General features: G+C 38.4%; 1 protein-coding gene across 1 annotated transcript in view; it reads left to right on the forward strand.

Moving 5' to 3' along the window:
* CHN2 (chimerin 2) overlaps nt 1–26,765 on the forward strand; it is a 2,549,636-nt gene that overhangs the window by 1,690,938 nt on the left and 831,933 nt on the right. The window contains exon 4 of the mRNA XM_044066825.1: nt 19,979–20,010. Coding sequence (XP_043922760.1) covers nt 19,979–20,010 — 32 coding nt within the window. The remainder of the gene's footprint in view (nt 1–19,978; nt 20,011–26,765) is intronic.

A 26,765-nucleotide genomic window follows, 5' to 3' on the forward strand; every position in this document is an offset into this window, starting at 1 on the left:
ATCACCTTCTCACATATGTAATTAAGCACAAAACCATTAATTCCCAACAACCCTTACTCAGAAAGGTTAGAAACAATAAAAACCTTGACCCTGCCAAATTCCAACAAGAACTAAACTCATGTAATTGGTCTATTCTAAAACACCTCCCCTTAGAGGAAGCAGTAGCATACTTTAACAACAAATTCCTTGATATCCTTGATTTGCATGCACCTGTTCATTCAAAGAGAACCAAGGCAAAAACTGCACCATGGCTTTCTATAGAGTCTAAACTCAAAATTACCCTTAGAAACAAAGCATGGGCTTTATGGCATTCTTCTAAAGACCCTCAAGATCACATTAAATACAGGCAAGCCAAAAAATCAATTTTACAAGACAAAAAACAATACTTCTGTAATTTACAGACAGTAAATCAAAATAACCCTCAGAAGTTTTGGGCAGGTTTAAATAATCTACTACATTCTGGACAAACTTCAACCCCAATCCCTGCTGCTACTATTGATAAAACCCCTGAAGATGTTTCTGATAGTTTTAACCAATTCTTTACTGAGACAATTCAAGCCCTAGCTAGCCAACTACCTCCTAGCTCCCCTGGTCCTGAAAATAGCACCCCTAGAAACCTACTCACGTTCAGCTTCCAACCAGTCACCACTTCACTTATCCATACTTTAATCAAAAAATTAAAACCCACTACACTTTCTGCTGATCAACTCCCTGCCGAGTACCTACAAAAGTCAGCTGATGCTATTGCTTACCCCGTCTCAATACTAATCAATCGAACCATAGTAGAAGCTAAAATTCCCACCATCTGGAAAACATCCTATGTAATCCCACTTCACAAAGGAGGCAGCTCTACTGAATTCTCCAGTTATAGGCCAATAGCTATACTCTCTCCACTTGCAAAGATTATGGAAAAATGTATTGATAGACAACTCATGCATTACCTAATCCAGAATCACCTAATGGCAGACACTCAGCATGGCTTCCGTCCTCATCACAGCACTACTTCAGCCCTCGTAGCCTTTACCAACACCATAAACCATAATCGCAACAATAATTATATATCCTCAGCCCTCTTCTTGGATCTTTCCAAGGCATTCAATATGGTTGATCACCAACTTTTAATCCACACCCTGCAAACATTCTGTCTAGATACTGGAGCCCTTCAATGGTTTCAATCCTACCTGAATGGTCGACAGCAGGCTGTCCTCTGGCAGAACAAACTCTCTAACCTTCTACCTAACACCATTGGAGTACCACAAGGCTCTATACTAGGGCCCTTGCTGTTCTCCATCTTCATTAACGACCTTTATACTGTCATCCCAAAAGTCAGCTGTATCCAATATGCTGATGACACTACTCTGATTTTCTCAGCCACATCTCCAGTAGAGTTATGGTCAGCTACCCAGACCACCTTTAATACAATAGAAAACTGGCTTTCTGAACATCGTCTGATCCTAAATCCCCAAAAAACTAAAATGCTGTTATTTTCACCAACACGTAGGTCTACCGCTTTCACCTTTGCCATAAAATCAAATGATGGCACAATAATCTCCCCTGACCCCTCTACAAAACTATTAGGTGTCATCATAGACAATAATCTAAAATTTGACCTACATGTTAACCAAACTATCAAAACCATCAATAAAAAACTAGGGTCACTTTACAGAATAAAAGCCTTCCTAACCCCTCCAGCTAAAATTGCCATAGCTCACTCTCACCTTCTTTCAACCCTTCTGTATGCATCCCCTCTACTCTCAAATTTGAACAAGACTGTCCTTAACAAACTCTCAATTTGCTACAACCACATTGCCAGGTTTGCCACTGGGCTGCCTTTTAGGACACATCATTGCATCAATCTAAATCAGCTTGGGTGGCTTGAACTACCCAGCCTAATCCAGTATAACCAACTGATTACAGCCTATAAAATCCTCTATAATCCGGACAATACTCCTGCACTTAAAAATATTACCACCCCCCATAACAATCCTAGACCGCTTCGATCCTCTAACAAACTACTAATTCAGACTAGCAAAATTAGTAACACAGCCGGTGATTCTCTCTTTGCAAACCCTGTAAGTAGATCCTGGAACTCACTTCCAGCTGATATTACCCTACTTTCCAGCTTAGGTCAATTTAAAACTAGACTCAAACAACATTTGTCAATTAACTGGCTATGTCAATGTATCAAGCCTGGCTAACTCTCTCTGGAATGTGTAAAAATCTTAAAAATCTGTTAACCAGTGTACTATGTAATTTAATTTAATCCTGACTTGCGCTCAGGAATAACTGCAACCTGTGGAACTTGTTTAACTTGCTTATTTATGTAATCTCTGTAAATAGTCTGTTTGTAATATGTAATGCTGGTATTATGTAATGCTGTATCTGCTTACCCTTGGAGCTTTTCTCCCCGGGCCTCCGCTGAAAATGGACATGCATCCAGTTGGACTATCCTGGTCAACAAATGTAAAATAAATAAAGTACTGCTTAATAAATATCAGTGTATTGCTGCTTTGTCACCCTTTTCTAGTAGCTTTGAAAGGTTAATTTTTCAACAGTGGACTATACTTGGACACGTTTTATGCCCTTTCAAGTACTGCTATTGTTTTGTTGATGTCTGCTGTCATTACTACTTTTTTAAATCAAATTGAGTGGAACTATAATAATGATATTGTATCAGTAGCTATATTTTCAAGTGGAACTGTGATAACGGTATGGTTTCTCCAGTTACACTTTTAATTGTTAAACGCTTGTCTTGTTTCTATAACCCCAACTGTCTATAAGTTTGCATTGTGTTCCATTTATTGCTTTCTACAAGTTCAAATGCTAGTAGGACTGAAAGCTTGTAATGCAGATTTTGGTAACAAAAGTCTGTGATTGATTGGTTCTGAGGTTGATTAGAACACACACAATGTGTATTAACCCCAAAATGCTTGGACATGCCAGGCAAAGCAGAAGCATGGAAGACATGTTTTCAGTCCATTTCTGATAGTAGTATTGGCAGCTCACTGTACACCCTGATATGAATAGCCAATGTATTTTCAATTTCATAATATAAAGTGTATAGTGAGCTGCCAAGACCATGGCCAGAAAAAGAATGAAACCAGCGAGCTCCAGCTATTTAGTACCTGAAGAAGTCTAGAAGGATGAAAGCGATCTTTGTTAACAATAGGTTATGGACATAGAATATGATTTTTACAACTGATTTTTGCATGTAAGTTTATATGTATATATTTGGATCTACTTCATATGGTCGACATTTCAGAATGTCGAAGACCATATGTCCGAGACCATATGATCGACATTCGAAATGTCGACCATTAAATAAAAAAAAAACACAACAAAAACTTACCTTCATGCTGCTAGCAGGAGACAAATGCCCCCCTACCCCCCGGGGGCTCCACCCCTCACCTCCCCAGAACTTAAATATACAACTCTGAGATCGCACTACAGTGCAGAAGATGGAAATCTTTCCATTTCGCACTGAACGGAGACTCTGGTTTTGCATGGTCGACATTTCAAATGTCGATCATATGGTCTCAGCCATATGGTCTTCGACATTCTGAAATGTCGACCATGTGAAGGGGACCCATATATTTATATATTTTTTTAGATTGCCAAATGGTGTAAGGTTTATATATTTCCTGCCATGTAGTATATTATCTTGGATAAAATCACAGACTTAATAATCTGGTTAAATAAGAGGTACCATATCATTATTAATTTTATTTAGAGTACATAAGGATTATATTATTATGACAGCTACTAAGTAGGGCAGGACAAGCTCAAATGTCACACTGATGGGGGAAGGGATGTAAATTATCATGTATACCAATAACACTTTGTTTTACAGCACAATAAACCAGTCCCTTGCCTGATAAAAAGTATGTATATAGTTAGACAGATTGTGAGGAAACTATTACTCTGTTATTTTTGTTTTACTTGGATCGCTAGTCTGTGAACTTAATAAAGGACTTTCGACTGGAAACAGACTGCCTACCCTGCTTGGATCACTTTGAATACTTAGTAATTCTGTACAATATTTCAAATGATATATTTTTTATTATTTTTTGACTTAGGATGGGTTTAAGTTCACTATTTCTACTACCATTATCTGATCTGATTAATATAGTAATTAACTAGATATATCTTCAACACGGAGAAGTTTCTTACACTGTTTTGCAATATTGAAATGCCACACAGGAGTCTGGGTATTTTACTAATGTTGACTGTTAATACTGCAGTCTCACTTTTCTTTAATCATCAAAGTTCCTGTCACACAGACTATCAGCGTGAACAGTATACTGCAGTATTAGAAAAATGCAGCATCACAGATGCAACAGGTAGCACACTCGTGTTTGGTGTAGAAGGCTGTGGGTTCTATTCCCCACACTAAGATGAGTGTGTTATCCATGAGATGAGATACCAAACTGAGATTCCATCTGCTTGAGTTGGTGGTAACTCAGGTGGATGTAGATCCCATGGCACCTACCAAAAAGAGTAGGGGTTCCCCTAGTAGTGTAAATACCACCTTGGGTTTCCCGTGAAAGGAACCACTAGTCTAGTTGGACTAAGCCAGTCAGAAAAGGATAAAAAAATAAAAAATAAGACATACATTCACGTGAAAGTATATGTGTCACTTAGACATGGAATGTAGTAAAAAAAGACTATAATAATTCTGTAATTTTATACGAACCTCAATGGAATTATTTTTAATGCAACTCCAGCTGCATATCACATTTTTATTGTAGCAAACAGTTTAGAAAATGACTTTTTTGAGTCATTTATTGCCCTCCTGGACTCCCTCCGGCATTCAGCATCTTCTGGCACCCCTGGGTTTAACAGATGCTAACTTCCAAAAGGAAACCAAATTTGTTTACTAGTGTTGTGAGTTAATAATGTGTGTGATACAAATAACTGGAATTGAGTTTCCCTGTGATACCAAGAGTTAAGACCTGTTGATTCAGTTCTTTTTGTTGCCAGCTGCCCAACAAACAGCATGAGCCAGATACACTGATATTGTTAGCACACAGCCTACAAGCAGCCTAAAAAATGATATAATCAGATGCCTGCAGCTGGGTGGTATGTTTCTAACCAGATCCTGTAAATACCAGAAGGTATGTAAAGTTTACAGACTGCTTGGAACCAAGGAGAACACTTCTATATGTGTTGGTGACTAGAAATTACAAGTGCTCTGAGATCCTCCGATGTGCAGAGTTCCAGAACATTTTTAATTCCAATATTTCAACAGTGGCATGTTTAATTTATTAAACCATTAGGCCTAATGGTTAAGGTGTTTGCCTTACAAACACAAGGTGCAGGGTTTGAGTCTCACAAGGGATAATTGGCTAAGCTTAAAATGGCTCGCAAGGGCAGTTAGCTTAGTAAGAATCTATGAATCTATGAATGAATCTATGAATCTATGAAATACATAACTTCCACATAGAAGAAAAAGCTGTTTCCACCTGATGTTTGGTCATTTTGTAATGTCATCACCCTTGGCTTGCCTATAATGTAGATTAGCATCAATATGTGGCATCCCTTGTTGTATATGCATATAAGATCCATCACCAGATTTCCAAACTTTTCTGCATTATGTCATTGGAGCAAGACTACATTGATGTACTCTGCAAGTGCATCCTGAGTGGAACAACACCATGCAAAAAACATTAATAAATTAAACATGCCACTGTTGAAATATTGCTGTCACCACTGGGGAAGTAAGTATATAGGAGGTGGAAATGAAGTGGCTGATGCTGTCTTATCCCAGTGTCATGCAGAACCATGAGGCCTTTATATTTCCCTAGCAGTGCAATGAATGCATGGATGCATGCAGGTATCCAATGGACCTGTAAGCATATATGCCAACATAACAGCTGCTGCATGGGGTTAGTGACTCTAAAAGCATCAAAATCTTTGAACTCCCTCCAGATAACAGCTGTCTTCCCATGCTTGACTCCCGACCCTGAGGAGAAAGAATGAATAAACCAATGGTAGCCTACCCTCTGGAGGGATGAATGAACTATAGGACAGCTAGAAGAGTGGCTAGATGCACCAGCCAGGTTTACGAGACAGTATTATTGACCACAGAAATCATTATACCACATTAGGCCAACTATCTGCCCTTATGCATGACCTAAATGTTTAGCATTTAAGAAGTCTGAGTATACTGTACAGGTGACACTGGTATGTTTCTGGCACAGCAGTGTATCAATGTTGTGGCACTCTGTTTCTAATGGTGCAGTTGTTTGTTATTAGTCTTTCCTGTGTGAATATTTGCTGTCTTCTACATTTCCCTGGAGTGTGTTGTCTTAATGTTCCAGGAGTGATGGATATCAGTAGATTGGAGTGAAGTGCCTTTAGAGGTTGCTTTGCTATTATTTGGATTCTAAGCTCTCCATTTGTTGTATTCACTAGCAGTCAGTGTGTATAACTCTGTAGGAATACAGAAGAGCGAGCTGTCACTTCTATGCCCATTTCATTACTTTATCCATATTTCACAATACAGTCTGCAGATATTATTTTTGAGCCAATGAGGCCCACCTTTTCAGATGCCACTAGGAATCTGGTGATGCATTTAGAGCACTCGTGTTTGTGTCTGCACAAGAAGCTGCGCATACTGTGTAGACATTTTCCTATACTCTGCTATTGGTGGTAGCTCTTTTTTGTATATAAAGCTGACCATTCAGTCTGTGATTTGTGATATTTATCTGTTTTTTATTTTGTTAACCAGGAGAGTAGACTGGCCAATAGACCCTTTTCAGACATAACTCAGGCCATTTCGCAATATAAGTCAGGAAGCATGCATGGCCAGTGCTAAAATCTATAAAGCTGTACTACAGTGCATAAGTGTCCTTGTGGGAATACAAAGCCTATAATTTAAAACATGCATGGTTACTGCTAATGATAAGTGTGTTATACATATCATACATAAACCTAAAATATTTACATATTTACATACAGATGAATTTTGTCTATCTGTAGAACAGTGGGCAAACTTACATTTCTGAGAGAGACAAAACCATTATTTTAAACAAATAGAAGCATTTTTGGATGACAGATGATTATTTTCAGTTAGTTTGCATGGTTCAGTTTTTGATGTGATCTCTGAGGATGGTGCAGTTGTAGTCCTAAGGATATGGCAACCATTATGTTGTCATCTTTAAACACTATCTGAAGCACATACAAGTATATTCCTTTATGAGATGCTATTTAAATTAGGTTTCAATAAACCTGCCATGATATCTGGTCCCAGTTTGGAGAATGCTTTTTCCCCAGCTGTAGTTTTTAAAATGATGTCTGATGAGGCAGTGATTCACTGAAGGTTTCTCTAACGTTGTATGTTTGCTGCTTAATATGCAGTTTGTTTTTAATGGTGGCCATTGATCTAGTTTGATTAGTTTGAATAACTGTAACCTGAATAGTCGTGTTGCCTGGTTATGTATTGGTAGCCACTTGAATTGATCCATCAAGATGCAATGATAAAAGAGATCTCAGATTTTGTTAACTGCTGTTCCCAATGTCCAATCTGTTCCTGCAGCTACTGTGGTTCATTCTATCATGTGTTGATTGTATTGTGTATTTGACTTCATGTATTGATCAGCTAAGCTTTAGGCTGTAGCCTAACATGAATAGTCTATTAAAATGGTTCCTATTATTTTAGCAAATGCAATGAATTGCAAACGCTGTTTAGTCATTACGCGATATGGCAAAATACAGAAAGCATGGAACAATGATTTTTTTCCTAGGGAAAAAAATCACTGGGCCTTTTTCGGGACTTTGCCATTTCATCCACTGTAGTGCGATCACGGAGTTGGTATATTTAAGTAGTGGGGTGGGTGGCACAGCCTTCTCCCCACATCGGGGGGTGTTGGGGGCAAAGACCCCCACTTTATTTTGTGTTTTGATTTTTTTTTTTTAATTATGGATCTGATTCATGTGTTCAACATTTTGAATTTTTGGGGATTGTGTTCGCAGTTCATTGCGTTTGCTTATATGATATAGACCCTATTAAAACACACAGTTACATAGAAACAGTTGAGTCTAAACTGCATATTGGGGCACACTAAATCCTTACAATGTTTTTTGCATTATATTTTTCAGTAAATGTATTGAATTTTGCATAAATGAATCAGATTCCATGGATTAAAAACTAGTATGCCCCTGCAGGGATAAGTGACTAAAAAGGATCATGTGTGACTATTTTACTGTTTACTTATGTTGATTTCTTTACTTCCACAATCCTTTCACACTGGAGTGGTTAAACAATGCATTTTTTGGTTGTTTTGCCTTCTTAGCACATCATTCAATGACTGCTTCTTTCATTATGTTTATTATGTCTGTTTAAGTAGCCCCTCTAGGTACACTTAGTGTGGTGAATAGGAAACAAACAGGTTAGATGAAATACTGTCACACCCACTTTGAGGTGTCAGTCAATTTGTGCGCACACATGCACGCAAACACACACACACACATACACACCAACCACACTCATACAATATTATTTTTAAGAAGGTTATAGCAAACTTCACATATCATTCTAACTGAAAATGTATCTCAAGTGTGTTAAATGAAGTGCATTTCTGTTTTGTATTACTGAATTCTTGGAATTTTATAGCAGTCTGATTAATATGCATTTTTCCCTGCTTTGGTGTAGCCAGCATACCAATTTTTTTTATTTTTTTTAGATCCCAGAAAAGTAGTATTAAGACAAAAGACCTCAGACTTCAAGACTTATCATCTTGTAAGTTTAACATGGGCACAAAAACATCATTTTCATCAAACAGTTAATTCAGGGTTACTTGGCAGTCTCTGAATTGCTTCTTTTTACCACTGTTTTATCTCTATAAGAGGCCCTGATGTAAACTGCTAGAATTTGGTCATTGTTAGCTGCTGTGAATATGGAAGTAATCATTGAGGTGTCTGAGGTTTGTTATTGAATGGTTACTTACATTTCTAAGCACTGAGGAAATAAAGTGAGCCGTGTTAAAGACAACATGCAGGAAATGTTGGCTGTGCTTGACTACTGATTGTATATGGCAAAGTGTAGTTTAAAGCTGGTCACGAAGGAAACCACTTCATTACTTGTCTGGTCAGACTGGAAGCAAAAAGTAGCAGGGTGCCATGAAATGAAGCTGAATCGGCAGCTGACTCTATTTATAGTGGATGGCAGTGCTCCAGAAATGCATTGTCAGCTCCAAGGGACATCTCCCTGGACTGTCTCCAAAGAGCATATCACCATGCGCAGCATCATGCTATTAGGAGGTTCCCTTTATAAAGTTTATAACCACTTGCTTTACAGCAAAGCTTTAGTTCCTTGCTTGGCTGAAGAAACTTCAGCAGCTTCAGAAAATCTCATTGTAATAAAAGTGTGCATGAGAAGGTATTATTCATATGTCACAACCTTCAGCATCATTATCTCTTTTGCAGCACAGTTTGCTACAACATCTACCTGACTGATTCCCATCATAGGTCTAGTGCTCTTAGTTGCTACATCATTTAAAGTAGGGCGAGTCTTTGCCAGTGGTGTCAGTGTTATTTTGGCTGTCAGATGCCATTGTTAAAATAAAGGAAAAAGGAAAAAAAAAACAAGGTTGATGTAGGAATTAGATTGGTTTGTGGTGCATTATGTGAACAATGCTCAGTTGTGGCACTGAAATTTACTAGTTAACGTAATGGTGACTCTGCCTGCCTGTACACAGATTCATTTGTACTGTTAGAACTTGTTATACAGCAGTAGGAAAATGCAACTGTGATTTGTGTAAAAGTTGAAAGGTGTGGATAAGCAGTGTGAATATCACCATTCCAGATATGATATTCTTATGTGTGCAATGAGCTTTATTTAACAATATGGTGAGCTTTGCTTTAAGCACAGTTCATTAACTGAGACACTTACTGAAAAAGCTGGATGCATGGCCTTTTTCTGCTAAATCATGTATAAACATAAGAACTTCTGTTAAATATGTATAGAAATAGGAATTTCTCCATGACACTGCTCATTGCACCCAGCGATATCCGTGTCAGAACCTCCCAGTCTCACTCTTTCAGCCCTGACTAAAGTGATAAAAAATGCAAGAAATGGAGATGGTGGAAGGATGCAGAAGTATTGTTACCATAAGAATATCCTTACTGCAGAGTAGTCAAACAGCTGTAGAAATAAAATACAAATAATCCTATAAGCAGTCATTGAACTATCAGGAGAAGAAAACAAGTGTAAAAAGTTAAACCCAACACCAGATTTTGTGTTATTTAGAAAGCCCATCGAGATGAATGTAAAGAAATATCTGGAAGGAGAGGAAACCCACTTATTGTTACTGCTCAGGGTGGCAATTCCTGAACCCTTTGAGCTTCATTTAAAAGTACTGAGACATACCTTATCTAGGTTAGATCATCAGGGTGGCAGTTCTTACACATACATACTCAGAAAAATATACATGGATATGTGTGTGTAGATATATATAAACAAATATATATATATATATATATATACATGCATGTGTGTATGTGTATATATGGGTCCCTATCAGATGCTCGACTTTTAGAAATTCAAAATGTATATGGTTGAGACCATATGATTGAGTTTCTGAAAATTCAAAGCTTTTGACTGGAGACTGCGGTACAGTGAGGACGGGGGAATTTACCTTTCCCCACTGTAGTGCAATATCGGAGTTGGTATATATATAACATGCAAAAATGTAGGAAAAATTTAGATTTTTGTTGTATTTTTTTGGAACACTCATGTGGATATATATATATATATATATATATACACATATATATATATATATATCTATACACACACATATATATATATATATATATATATATATACACACACACACACACACACATATATATATATATATATATATATATATATATATATATATATATATATATATCTTTGTATGCTCCTACAGATAAAAAAATTGTTGTTAAGCTCTTAAATTTACCAACAAGCACCAATACAAAGTTTATTTACACTTCATAAACTTTTACTTCCTGATAAAATACATGTTGAATATTTTACAACTGCGACACATCAGTCCACAATACAAGTCATGCTAGTTTTGTTAGGTTACTCATACTTTTAGAACATTTTGCCTGTTGCATACCTCCAAAAATTATTCAGGAAGCTTTAATAGCCACCAAAACATGGCTTTGTAACTTACAACTCATGCTTGACCTTAAAATGAGCAAACTACTACTTCTCCCCAAAAAAAAAAAAAAATTAAAGTCTTTTATCAATAATAAAACCACTGAAGTCATATCTCATAGCAAATTATTAGGGATGACAGTGGATGATTATCTTAAATTTGACCTTCATATAACAAAATTGCATAAGAAAAACTCATTCTTTATGGAGACAAAACCTTTCTTACCGATGCAACTAAAACTATACTTGCTATTAACATCTCCTCCCCACACTTCTTTTTGGGGTAAACTATATCTCTAAATGTATACAAATACCTATTCATACCTTATACCTCCTTACTTGTATCAATTTCTCTCCCCCTGGCTTTCTCTTTAAATATATCATAAATCAGCTTTTCTCTCACTTCATATTGCAATTTTAGTCTTTATTATAGTAACTTAGTTTCTGTATAAACTGGTTAAAATTTCTCTAAATATTAAATTATCATCACGTAACTTGTATCTCTTCTTAAACAATGTTTTCTTATTATGTCTACTTTCTTATAATTATTTAAACTGCAGTTGTTTTTTGTATGATTTTTAAAAATTGTAAAATTATTGTTCTTTAAATGTTTTGTAATAGTTTGGAGATTTTCCCCCTGGGTGTCTGCTGAAAATGAGCTCCTGCCCCATCACACTTTCCTGATAATCAGATGACAATAAATTAACCAAATAAATACAATAAATAAATTGTCTCAAGACAAACATCAGTAACTGAGAAAAAATATGATGCATGTGCTATTCCATTGTTGAATTATTTGGCCTTCTTTGTGTGATCTTTCTGTCTTTTTCTAATGTTTAGTGCATGTACTTCCCCAGTGTTTCATTAAGTGTAACATTTCTGAAGCTTTAGCTAGATGAAATACCTGGACAAAGCATTAGTTTGACAAACTCATATATATATATATATATATATATATATATATATTTTTTTTTTTGCAGGGCGAGCAACACCCCCCCCCGCTTCACCTATGTGGGGGAGGCTTTGCTCCCTTACCTGTGTTACTTACATATCTTCACTGCACTGGAACACAACCATGAAGAAAGAGAGCACACATATAACTCATTTCACTGCTAATGCGCAAGGAGAAATTACACTGACAGTCATTTCCCATAGTGAACAGCAATCAAGGGGTTCAACATCAGGACATTTTGTTTTGTTTATTTATTTATGCATTTTCACTAACTATTGGCACAGTGCATAGCCCAAGGTGGTATTCATAATGATTAAGGGAAATTTGCCAAGGATACTGGAGTAACCCCCCTTGTGTTTTTCAGTATGTGTGAGAGGATCTATTTACCATCACTTCATGTAGACTGGATTTTGGTTTAAAATGTCATCTAAAGGGCAGTGTCTTAAGAATGAAACACTTTTGCTGAGGTACAGTATCATTCCTGGAAAAGAAATGAAGGTACCTGATGTGGCAGTAGAACCCTCAGACTTTTGCTGTTCTGAGATCATAATGTGAGTGTACTGCTTGCTTAGCTAATAGCAGTACACTAATTCCTCAGCCAGTTCACATTCAATCAGGTGTGGGGCAACAACTGTATATGGAGCAATCAATTATGATTTGTAATGTAACAGTGAGGGAAATACCATACACAGTGTTGCTCATCAGTTTAACGATGTAATGGTTTTGAGATCCTTATTAAAAGCTATTTTTTTCACCTTTCATATTCTGTCTTCTGCATCTGCATCTTGCTGTGATCTAGAGCACAATACTCATTCATACTTCTTCCTGGAAGTACACTGCATATCTGTTGCATAACTTACCTGCCCTTACTTGTGCCCAGGTACTCAGCAGCAGCATTTAATATTCCATTCTCCAAAGCTCATGAAAGTAGTCAGAGACTGCCACCTACTGGCCAAGCTATACACTACATGGACCACATAATTTTCTCTGTTACATGTACCAAGTATTTTTTTTTTTTTTTTGCTCAGTAGTTTTTAGCATTAAATTTCACAAAGGTTTCCAGAGTGCCTACTCTAAATAATTTATATGCTTGGACCAGTCCTAGATTCATTGTGCACAAGAGTTCATGGAAATCAAGCCTAAGCCGAATTCTAACACAGCAAGAAAAAATATACTTTAGGGCTCTTAAATTAATTAAAAAAAATAACCACATGCTGCAAAAGGATAAAGTCACAGATGTCCTGCGTCCATTTGCCAGCACAGGAGCTGAAGTTGCTGCAGGGGGAGGATGGAACTGAATGGTCAGTGTCAATCTGCCCATTATGGTGGGAGGAGATAGCCTAGACAAACCACAATAAGCAGGGTTAAGAGCATTTTGGGCTGTGTGCTACTTAGTCATGAGGTTGCATATAAAGATGGCAAATATATTATCTCCGCATTAGTTTACAACAATTTATAGGAATTGTTCCTGCATTTACAATGCTGTGGATTTTAGCTGTTTGCATAATTTCTATATTACTCAACATCATCTACAGCTAGCCCACATTTCCCATTTCTTCCTGGGGTCAGCATGTTGTTTCAACAGTCACCACCTTTCAATATAATGGCAGTCCCTGACCTTCTCCGGCAGTCATGGCTGACTGCTGCAGGCCTGTTCTCACACAATCCATCCATATCTTGGCTGGACATTCCCATCTCATCTTGCCCTCCTCCAGTTTCTCCCAAATTTTCTTTACTAAATGATCTTCTTCTTTCCTGCATGTATGACCAAACTACCATTATTTGTTCTCATTGATCATCTCAATAAGTGTAATTACTCAACTCCTATTTTGATGTCCCTATTTCTTCATCTGTTCCATTACACATCCCACTGTCCATTTCACATATTTCATCTACATCACCTCAGACTTTTTCAGCTGGTCTGCCTTCACTGCACACATGTATGTGCCATACAGAAGTCCTGATCGCACCACTGTTTTGCATACCTTACCTTTCAAATTCTTCGGCATTCTTCTATCATACACTATCCAAGCCCCTTTGATTCTAGCTATGACTTCCTTATTCAAACTTCCCTTCTCCTCAACCACACCTCTCGGACTCTGGAAGCTGTTAAGTTGTTCCAGTAACTTCCGGCCTATCTCAGTTTCAGCCTTTTTTGATTCCCTCCTTTGTTACCATAGCTACCGTCTTGTCTTTACTCATTTAGTTTATATTTTATATATAGATGTTTAAATGAAAAGAGGAATTCGACTAGCATGTAACTAAAGTTGCTGATGTAAAACTTTATTTTAGAATTCCTCTTGCAACAACCATGACAACACAATTACAATAAGGAATATTGCATTACATTACTTTACATTACATTACATTACATTACATTATGTTACATTACATTACATTACGTTACATTACATTACATTACGTTACATTATGTTACATTACATTACATTACGTTACATTACATTACATTACGTTACATTTGCTTGAAAGCAGAGCAACACCATGTGCCTAATTAATCTTCTGTTTTATAGGTTCAGAAGTTCATAGGTAGGTACTAGGCTATTGGCCCTAAGGCCTATACAAGCCTAGCCAAAAAGGTACCCTGGCTTTCGCCACCCAAGAAAATTATTTTCATGTGCCCCTGTCGAGCAGGGCCACAAAAGTGATCCCCGGGGTGAATTTCCTATTTCCCATCCAATCATCAAAATTTTTCTTGAAGAGTGCTAATGAGGAGCTTTGTTTGATACAGACAGGTAGTTTGTTCCAGATTATGGGATGTCTCTGGGACAGGAATCTATCCCTCCAGCATGTTCTGTTTATTGTGGTGACAAGGTTTAGGTCCCAAGAGTGTGTAGCTTGGAGGGACCAGGATTTCTTTAAGTGGAGCATGTCCAAGAGCTCTGGGTTTGACATAGCTTTGTATGTTAGGCAGAGATCGCCTCTGAGTAGGCGATATGCGATGGAGTAAAGCTGGAGTTTTTTGAGACGGTCTGCATAGGGCATCTGTTTGAGGCTGATAATCTTTTGTGAGGTATTTCTGTGGCCTTTCCAGTTGTTGTAGAAATCTTGTGACAATATATTATCTCCACATTAGTTTACAACACCTTTATGTGCATTCAAAATTCGACTTCCTTTCTGTCTCCACCATCCCCTTACTTTGTTTCACCTGTCTCATGTGTCTCAAATATCCCTATGGATTTCCTGTTTACCACCCCTTCTGCTAGTCCAGTCCATGGGGTCTATCACCCTATCTGTGAAAAAAAAAAGTATTTCAGTGATCCAGGGAATAGTTAGGCTGTAAAATCTACTGCCTGACCCCCTCCTTCCCCGGTCTGTCCTTTCTGTTCAGAATGACCCCTTCCCATCTCCGTGTCATGACCTTGTGCAATAATATCATGCACCCCCCCCACCCCCAAGTTTTCTGCTGTCAAGTGACAAAATATCCAGCTTCTATCCCTACCACTCCATTCCCAGAAATTTCTGGTAGCTATCTACTGGAGTATTTCCAGCAAATAGATGTCTCTTTCTTTATATAATCTGCAGAACTGCTTGCAGTACTCTAGATGACCGTGGGTATATGGTACTGAAGCATTACTTCTTTATTTCTAGAATTTGTCCCCCTGAAGATACATTTCTGCCACATTCTATCCATTGTTGTCACTGTTCTCTCACTCATTGTTTGGTGTTCCAGTCCTGCTGTGATCAATATGCCCGATCATTTTTTTCTCTGTTGTCATCAGTTCTACCCCCCTCCCCCAAGCTGATACTTTGCACTAGAGTTGTTGTGGCCAAGGTGCATTATTTTGCATTTGATGGCACTGAACTCTAGCTGTCACCTTTCTGCCCACCTGACTACTTTTCAAAATCCTTCTCAGAACATTTCCTCCATCCATCACTGCTGGTCCTGTCTTTGTGTCAAAGCTTTTGATCCTAGTGTTTATTCCCTCAGATGTGTCTCAGACAAATGCACTGAAGAGTATAGGACCTTAGACATATCCTGTAGCACTCTCCTACTCACTTTCTTAACTTCTGACATTTCACAAAATCCCACTGCGTATGATCGCTCAACCAGGCAACTGTTCAGTCACTCATTCTTGATCCTGCCTTCATCCCCTATAACTTTTCCCATCAGCTTCCTCTCTGGGACTGAGTCAAAGACTTTGCCAAAGTCCAAGTAGGCTACATCTACTGGTACTGTCCTTTCAACTTCAGCAGCCACCCAGTCATAAAACTGGATGAAATTTGATTGGCAGCTACTTCTGGCCATGAATCCACATTCAGTGTTGTCCTTTAGAAATGCTACCCTCCTTCGGCTTGGAATTCCATGCATGACTTACATATATCAAATCTGTCCAGGGTTTTGATGGATAACCCTAGTTGGGTCTATATTATATCATCGAATGCTTAAAAAAGCGAACGCTGATTGATTTACCTAATTTAAGTGAAAGCTTACAATCTCGAAATGTCAGATCAGCGATTTTTTTCCCAGGGAAAAAATCGCTGATCCAAAACACATACACACAACACAAGCACACCAAACAAACAGAAATCCACACACATACACCTAAAATCTGATACCTAACCCAACACTAAACTATGCACACACCACTAACTACCCATTACCTTAACCCAAACCCTAACCCTAAGGTCCGTCACTATCACACACTCACCTCACTCGCTCCCTAACCCTAACTCACTTAAATCCACCCTAAACCTCATGTCCACTCAATCGCACACACACCTAACCCAAGCCCTACCCCTAAATCACCTAAATCACCCTAACACTCACATCCACACAATCGCACACTTACCTGAATCCGACTGGTAACTTTCCACCATAACACTGAAAATACTGAAACAACAGAAACGGACAACCGAATTCTTTCCCTAGGAAAAAAATCAAGTTTCTGCTGCTTCGATATTTTGCAGTTTCATGAAAATAAGTTTGATCAATCAGCATTCGCTTTTTTAAGCATTCGAGGATATAATATAGACCCCCCTAGTTTATTCTCAAATATTTTCTCCATCCCAATTAGAATTGGATATTATTTTGAAAAGTTCTAACGCAATAGTACTGCATTTAAAAAGTACCCCTAATTTCGGATCTCTTCCATTATTATTATTGCTTTGCCCATAACAGTGAAGGAAAACATTGAAAGATATTTGTTATTAAACTGCAAGCTATAATTAAGCCTAGAGTTTCCTAAATTTTGTCTACTCTCCTCACTTTGTGTAAGAGTGCCACACGTGCTGAGTTCCAGTCCCTGGCACTTCTACACTGGCCCTCTGTCAGGGGGTCTACCAACATATTGTCCAGATTTTTAAGGAAAGTAGGAGGTAATGCATATGAACCTTGTGCTTTATCCTCTGTTAGGGGGAGCCAGTACCCATTGCACATTTTCCCTCCCCCTCTAGCACAGTATCTGATCATTGTGTTCCCTGCTCTGTTCTGTATCTCTCCATGCATGGCCCCTCACTTTGTTTTTCTTTGCAGAGACTGAAGTAATATATTCATTCAGTGTCGATGTTTATTCTCAGGCTCCTGTGAGCTCCTGCCCACCTTTGCTAAGCCTGTCAAGTTTAGCCCATCTTTCTTTCTTTTTTAACTTTACATATTTACAAAGTCCTTGCTTCTCTTATTGATGCTTGAGCTAACTCTCTTTCTACTTTTGCCGTTCACCTTTGTGTTAGCCTTCTTGAATTGTGGCTCTTTGGTTTCCCATCTTCTGCTTTCCATCCTCTCTTTTGCTGTATTTGCTAGCTTCACATCCTTATGCATTTACACTGACGTTCATGCTTTGTCATTTTTGTCTCTTCTCACACTCTTGTCCATAACCCTGAATAATCCATCCCTGACATATTCTCATAGCTTGTCTAGCTTCTTGATTTGCTTCCAGTCTTTGACCTTCTCCTCAGGTACATTATAGCCTACCTACCATTTTACAATTCCACACCAGTATCTCTGTAGTTTTATTCGTACCAGTCCCTGTCCTCTAAAACAAACAATGACATGATCATTTGTTGGCTAATCATGCCTTAATCTAGGCATCAGTGTCACCCAATGAATTGATCTGAACTTCCACAATTTTATACTTTTTAGTTCAATCCTGAATTGCCTAGTTGCACCCTTCCTGGTCTAAAATCTTAATGCCCTGTTCCCTTTCTGGTCTGAAACCTTAAGTCTGTCTGTCTGCTCCTTGCAGCTTCAGCACCTCCAGGAGAATTACCCTGATACTTCTACTTGAGTCCTACACTCTCTGCTCCAGTCTGTCACCCCCTTCCCTTGTTGTGTATGTGAGACAACTCTCTGTATCAATCCACCATCTTTGCCTTCATCTCCTACCTTAACTGAAAGGCCACGTAACCTAGCTTTTGACCCTGACCCCACATCTGTGAATTTCCTGGTTTAGTGTCCTTTCCCCTCTCTCACCTCACATCTCACTCCCTCATGTATGTAGATTGCTACTACAGCCCCATCTGTTCCTTCTTTCTCATTCCTGGACAACTTATTTTTTATATATTGAAGTATTTTAGTTTTTTTTTTTTTAAGATTTAACAAGTCAGCTACACGTTGTTTGGGGGATTCCTGTAGCATACGCTGGTGATAGTGCACATGATGCTATGGACATGTTGGTACATGTTCCAGGCTTTGGCATATTATATGTGCCAAAATACACATGTAGGTGCTGTCTATGGTATGGATTTTCTTATGCAGCTTTGAGTTGCAGTAAACAGCATGAACCTATTTTTTCAAACTCTATGTCTTTACTCAAGGTAATCTTATGCAGATTTAATGCAGATCAAATGGAACATTTTGATACAGGCGGCCACTGTGGTGCAGCGGTTAGCGGTGCCACCTCACAGCAAGAGGTTCTCCGGTTCGATTTTCGGCTGGGGTGCCTTCTGTGCAGATTCTGCATGTCCTCGCTGTGGTCGCGTGGGTTTCCTCCGGGTGCTGGTTTTCTCCCACATTCCAAAGACATGCTGTAGGTGGATTGGACACTCTAAATTGGCCCTAGACATGAGTGTGTGTGCCTTCTGTGGAAGGTTGGGTGCCAGGCTGGCAACTCGACACTGTAAAACTCCACTGCCAATCATGAGCAGACAGGTTATCTGCTGTGGTGACCCCTAACCGGGAAAAGCTAGAAGAAGAAGATGGAACATTTTGATAGAGTTTGAGACACACTTGAAACTTATGAAGTCAGGACTAGGAAAACTTGGAAGCTTTTTATTGCATGTCTCAACTGTAATTTTTTCATATAGCTTTTGGATTCAAAATATAAGAAGAAAAATATTGTTCGCAAATTTACATTACAGGCTCAGAACTTAAGTAAGGAAACAGGTATCTTCACATTTAATAATAATAATAATAATAATAATAATAATAATAATAATAATAATAGTTAATAATATGTTACCATAATAATTAGGCTGGTAGGGATAACACTTGCATCATCAGGTCTGATAGAACAGCCTTTGCACCAGAGACATGGTAATGACATGCAAATTAGGTGCTTTTCTGTGCTGCTTTACCATGTCTCTGAATTGGTGTGTCTTTCTGCTGGGCTAATTGTCCACCCCAAATCAGCCAATTAATTTGAGCAGAGAGAATCTTTCTGACTCATAATGTAAGGTTGTTGGGAAAATGTTAGTAGATAGATGTCATTCAAGGAATAATTAAAAATTAAAAATGTGCTGTAAAATGTTTCAAGAATTATGTTACTGGTGCATTTGTATTATTTTCAGGTCTCTGCAGCAAATCACTTGCAAATGAAATCATTAAATGTGGTTACTGTTTCATGCATGCTTATACCATACGTTATGTATTATATGTAATAATATTTTAACATTTTACTGTTTTCTCATTTCCCTAGGTTGAGAACAGGCCAAAATACTATGGAAGAGAGTATGTATTCAGTACTTATTTTTCTCATGTCACTTTATAGGAGCTGCTATGTATCAGGTTATGCTATTCAGAAGTGAATATGACGAAAGTGTAGTGGCTATTTGCTTAATGTCTACTGGGGGTTAAATGCCATGGTTTCAGGTGTTTTGAGTATGTTTTAATGCTGAACTTTAGCATCCATGCATCCACTTGTCTTATTAAAGGCCCTGTTGAGGGTAGATGATAAAGACTTAACTCAAATTCTTAGAAAGCAGTCTTAACAGTCTCTAAAAATTAAGTCAACACTTTTAAATTCTGTTTGCTTTACCCTCAATAAGGCTAAAGTAAGCAGTAGTGTGTAACCTCTTATCCACCCTAACAACAACAGAATAAAAAAAAGAAAGTAAATAGTCAGTATTTATTTATGAAATGGTTTATTATTAATATCTCAATGTCAGAATGTATGCCTATGAATTATTCGAGCTACAGATGTTCGAATAGTTCATATGAGTACAGTCCAAATGTTCGAATGTTATATTTGTGAATGTCCTGTGCATTTGGAAATATAAATGTTCAAAGGGATGTACAGAGATTGCTGTACAGTGCAGTTAGGGAAATACATCTCTTTCCTCACTGTAGTGCGATCTCAGAGTTGGAATATATAGTTGGGGGGTTGGGGGTGCAGGGGGGTTGGGGGTGCAGCCCCCCACAGGGGGATGCAGGGGGGCTTGCCCCCCCCCTGCGTAAATGGGATGTTAGTTGTAGGAGGTTAGGATTTACGGCAAGGGTGGTATTGTTGTTAATTGCCATAAAATGTCAAAGTCGACATTTTCGGCAATTACTGCAGATTTACTACACTGTAGTAAATCTGCAGTTTCAACATTAATTGTTGCCATTTAAGTACAACATTATTTTAAATTTCTTACTTTTATAATAGTAAACTCAATGAAATATAGTGCATGAAATGTTTGGATCTATCAAAATCCACTTTTGTCCATTAATTCAATGCTTTCTATAGTCACCCAAACATAACTATCAACTATCCAGAATTTCACAGAATGATGTTGATTTTGTCTTATATTTTTGCCTTGTTCCTTCTATCATTTTTGATTTTCTGATAAATTACTGAGGACTACTGTAAGTCAGTAATGCCAGACATTAGCATTTCATATTTCTTATTGCTCAGAAAATATGTGTTCCTTCAAAATCTGTTGTTCTACTAACTTTTTAAAGTGAATTAGTGTAATATTTAAAATATTCTGTGATTTTAAGCCTTTCACCATTATGTTTTGCTTTGTCTAGAATTCTTGAGCAATATTTTTTTTGGTCACCTTTCTTATCTGGACATCCATTACACTGCCACACATTCATTGCATAATCTACCTCCTGCTCTAATTCTTCCATTGACTATCACCTGCATTTTTGTCAGGGTCAGTATTTTTTTTATTATAACCTACACATGACCCCACCCATAGTACCTGTAGTCATGTATGAGGGAAGGCCACATAATGGAGACATTCCAGATTAATGGTCCCCTCCACAGCAGCTCAGCTAAGTCCACCTCTTCTTTGGGCCATGCCTCCTACCATGCAATGTCCCCTCTACACCACCAGAGTGGTGTCCTTGAACAATGAAGTTGAGAGATATGCTTCCATCTTTTGCCATTGTCTGTCAAAAATAGCTGTCTGCTAGCATGGTAAGTATAAACATGAAAAATCCATAGTTTTCTCTTTTTAATTTCTCCAAGTTTTTTGGGTTTCTAATACCATGATGGGAATGGACCACATTTCTGAGTCAAAGATTATAATTCATGAAATTAGTATGTTTTCAATCTTTGATGTTAGCCAAAAGTCCTCTTCGCAGCACCTATAATGTGCCCAGAATTGACTCATTCTGCAATTAATTTGGAGTTACATATATCGAGAGAATATTTAAATAAGACTTCAGTTATTTTTTAAGAGACCCATTGCTCTTACTACTATTAGAGATGTTGGGGTATCCTTCTTCCACATTGCCCTTGTTTCTACCTGGAAATCCTGGTGTTTTACAACTTTGTGTCTCTCTCTCTCTACATAAGACACTGTAATCTGTGGGTGTAGAAATTTCAGTAATTGATGCTGCTTTTGTCTTCTTTTCATAGACTACAACATCTGGTTTTCTTGCATCTATTGTTTAAACTGTTGGTAATGGGTGATCCCATGTGATATAAACTTCAACATTCTCTGTAATGCTTTGTGGCTTATGTTTCCAGTGCTTCTCAGCTACTTCAGTAGTGTACTGTTTGCACAATCCCCAGTTCAACAGTCTTGCCACATTATTATGCCTTTCTGTATACAGGCCCTCCTGTCCTTTGTGTATCACACCCAGCAACAAGATGTGCAATTGTTTCCAGATCTGTTTTACAGAACCTGCATTTGTCTGTTTCTCCCACATGTTCAATGGAATTTGTAAGCCCCTATCCTGGGCCACTAATATTAACCTTTCATCTTTTGGTTTAACTTCACTTTCACCTCTCCTTAACCATTCCCTTGTTCGATCCTGATCAACATGAGGTTGTCCCAGGAGGTTTCGGTACTTGCAACTATATTTATGCCTTTTCCACATTCTTTGGCTTCTCATCTAATCCATCTCCTTATATTTTTTCTTTTTATTTTTTGGCACATTCAGTTGCTGCCTGATTTTTGTCTACTTTCGGTTTGGTTTCCATTCCTGCTTGTCACTGATATGCTTCTGCTAAATTAAGCAAGGAAGTCAACTTAGACTTGTTCTTTTCATGTCTTAAACCTTTCACTATGTTTGGATCTGATGAGGTTGCAGATATGTATGCAGACCTAGGATTACAGATCTATGTATATAATCATTTTCAAAGAAGACCTTACCTCCTTTAGAAAAGGGATATATAATCTTGGTATGCACTGATATATACATATATATATATATATATATATATATATATATATATATATATATATATATATATATGGTATGCACTGATATATATATATATATATATCATTTGATGAGGGTGAAGCATTTTTCTTGTTTTCCTGTCCAGCTGATCAGATATCTTTTGAGGTCAGCCATTACCCAAAAATTGTAAGTTAGAACAGAAAGAGCAAATTGGTTTATAGCTTGGATTTGCTCCTAGATGTCAGGACTGTTTTCAATATTAATCTTTCTCTCCTAAAATATTCTTTACTGAGTTTTGTTTGCATTTGTTCATGTTTTATTGTTAATACTTTACCAATTTTCAAATATTTATACACTCCTCCTGCTCAAGTTCTTTTATATCACATTCTTGTCCCAAGCTGAAGTTTTCTTGGTGCAGTAGCTTTCCTGCCTTAAAGGTTGCTTTTGCTCTTTTATCAAGGCCAACTGACATTCTTATATTTTGACCACTTCCAGTTGTGCTTTCAGCTCCTTAATTGATGAATTATACAGTTTTAAATCATCCAAAAAAGAAGATAAGAAGTCTTAACACTTTGCTACTGTGTGGGAGCCAAATTGTAGCCATGACCTAATCTGTTAATAGGCAGCTTAATGGTTTAAGGGCAAGATAAAAGAGCAACAGCGACTAGGAGTCTCCCTGGAATATCCCCCTTGAAATTTTTATCCCTCGGATAATAATTTGTCCTTTATCATAGCTTAGCTGTAAAGAGTTTTGCCACTCTTTCATGGTCACTGTAATGTAGTTGTTCAATGTGGGATATATCATATACATCTGTAAGAACTCTCTATGGAACAACTAGTCACCACTCCCACAAGAGGGGACAACATACTAGACCTGATCATTACCAACATGGGGACTCTATGCTCCACACCAGAAGTATATCCCTCATTGGTAAGATCAGACCATAAATTAATTTCACTGGATGTCCACATCCCGACCCCACCCCCAGCCCAGAAAACCACAGTGAAAAACTTCTCAAAAGCGAACTTCTCACTTCTCAAAACCGAAGCAGAATCCTTCAAGGCCCCAGGGCCAGTGGAAACAACAGCCCAAACTGCAGAATCCTATATAAATGCATTCTACGGACATCTCTAGGAATGCATGGATCATGCTATCCCAAACAAAACCAAGACCCAATCATCCAAAGGCAGGCGTCCAGTCTGGAGGTCCCCTGCCATAAATAAACTGTACAACAGAAGGAGGAAGCTACTACATGATAGAGCAAAATCCCTAATAGGGAAGGCATCTCTGATCAGTACTAGCAATTACGATCCCTCATAAAATCCTCCAAGGCCAGCTTCGAGAGAAAAATTGCACAGGACACCAAAGACAATCATAAGGCTTTTTTCAGTTATGTTAGAAACCTGGGATGCAACTCCCAGACTTGTTCTGAGTTGATTCTAAGCGACAAAAATACAATAAACCCACAGACATTGCCAATATCCTGGCAGACAGGTTCAGTGCAAACTTCTCCACCCCCTCCCCCCCAAAAGAGCAAGTATCTATCCCAGCAGAGGGCAGCCTCCCAAACATCTCTGATGCTCAGGTGAAGGCTGCCCTCTCCAAAGCAAAAAACACTGCTTCCATGGGACCAGATGGCGTCCCAGGTTGAGTCCTACATGAACTACAAGAGGAACTAATCCCTCAAATAAAACAGCTATACAATCTCAGCCTCACTACAGGATATGTGCCCACAGAATGGCATACAGCAACAGTGGTGCCACTCCACAAAGGTGGAGCCTCTACGGACCCTGGAAACTACCGCCCCATAAGCCTGACTAGCTTAGTCTGCAAGGCTATGGAGAGGATCATCATGGAGCTCATAAACAAAGACATTGGGGACCTACAGACACTAGATCCTACCCAGTTCGGCTTTGTCAAGGGCAGATCCTGCCTTTTGAACCTGGTTGACTTCTTTGAAACAGTCACCAAAGCCATAGATGAAGGGAAGGTAGTCCACACAGCCTATCTGGACCTTGCAAAGGCATTTGACACTATACCCCACTCGGGCATCATAGATAAGCTATCCAGCTTAAATATAAACCCCTATGTCACAAGATGGGTCGCAAACTGGCTCAAAGACAGAACCCACAGAGTGAGAGTTGCTGGAGCCATGTCAGACTCAAAACCGGTCACAAGTGGCATCCCACAGGGTTCTGTCCTGGGACCACTCTTGTTCGGTATATACTTTTCCGAGGTACAGGCAAACGTGGGAGGACTATGGCTCACCAAGTTCGCAGACGACTGCAAACTGGGTGCCATAATCAACTCTCCAGCTGACACAAACATCCTTCAAAAAGGTCTCACAGAGACAGATAACTGGTGCCAGCTCCATGGTTTAAAGCTAAATGCCAAAAAATGTATAGTCATACCCTTTGGCAAAAACAATGTGCCCACAAATTACCACATAGGCGGAAACCCATTAAGTACATAGAAAGTTATTAGGGACCTGGGGACCCAAGTTGATAGCAATCTCTCCTTTGAAAACCACATTGCCAAAGTGGTTAGAAAGACCTTCTACATAGCCCACCTCATCACGAAGGGTTTCACATCTAGATCAAGAGAGGTAATCGTGCCTTTATTCATCCCTCATCAGGCCCATCATAGAATACAATGCCCTTTTGGGATGTACCTTACCCGACACCTGCAGCAATTAGAAAGACCCCAAAAGTATCTCACCAAGAGGATCAAGGGTCTCAAACCGATGCCATATGCTGCTCGGTTAAAAAAACTCCAGCTCTACTCAGTTGCATACCGCCTACTTCGAGGCGATCTATGCCTGACATACAAAGCTATGTCAAATCCAGAATTAATGGACATGCTCCACCTCAGTAAATCTAAATCCCTTAGAGCCACATGCTTGAGGGACTTGAACCTCAGCACAGAAATAAATAGAACTTGCTGGAGGGACAGTTTCATAACCCAGAGGCTCCCTTTGCTCTGGAATAGAATTCCAGTTCATGTGAGGCAGAGCACCTCACTGAATCTCTTCAAGAAGAATCTCGATAAGTGGATGGGGGATCGTAGGTTTGTCCCAGGGATTACTCCCGTGTCACTATTAGACAGAGGCACAGTAAACTAAACCTTAAAAAGGGCACAGTATACTCAAATCAAGGGGTGGCGTAAGCCATACAGAATCGGGCTAGGCTTATAATTGCCCCAGGGCAGATAGCCTAGTATGAACCTATGAACCTATGAACCTATCCATGAATATGGGATGCTTCAAATGCTTTTCTGTAATCAATTCATGCCATACTTAGAGTTTTCCCTTTTTTACAGTTCTCCAGTATGACTTTATCAACAAATGATCCTTTGTTCCATTTGACTTTCTTTTGTTACTGTTGTGTTCTATCACCATGATTGACTTTTCTTCTAAATGACTATAAACTCTGTCAGCATCAGTTCCAGTATATAGTTTATATATTGTTAGATGGCAAGTTATCAGTATATAGTTTTTAGGAGAGCTTGTAGGTTCACTCTTAAGGAGGAGTATCATTTTTCCTATTGTTAACCAGGTTGGTGTTTGCTTGGTGTGTGCATATAAGTATTTCTTACTCAGGGCTAAATCTTTGTGTAACAATGTTAATAATTTTAGTACGAAGTTAGATATTGCAGTTGGGATGGGTTTTCCATTTAGGAGCTTTTCATAATTTTATTTCAGTTTCTCTGGCCGTTACTTCATCCCATTTCATATCCTGTACATTTGAATGTCTTTACTGCCTCTTTTATTTCTGTCCATTCAGCATGTTTCTTATGTTCCACAGGGTCTTCATGGATAGCTCTACAAATTGTGTATATTTCTTCTTTTTTGATGGTGTTTCTATTC

Source organism: Protopterus annectens, chromosome 3.part1 (genome assembly GCF_019279795.1).
Source record: "Protopterus annectens isolate FY-2018-M chromosome 3.part1, PAN1.0, whole genome shotgun sequence".
Classification (NCBI taxonomy): Eukaryota; Metazoa; Chordata; order Ceratodontiformes; family Protopteridae; genus Protopterus; species Protopterus annectens.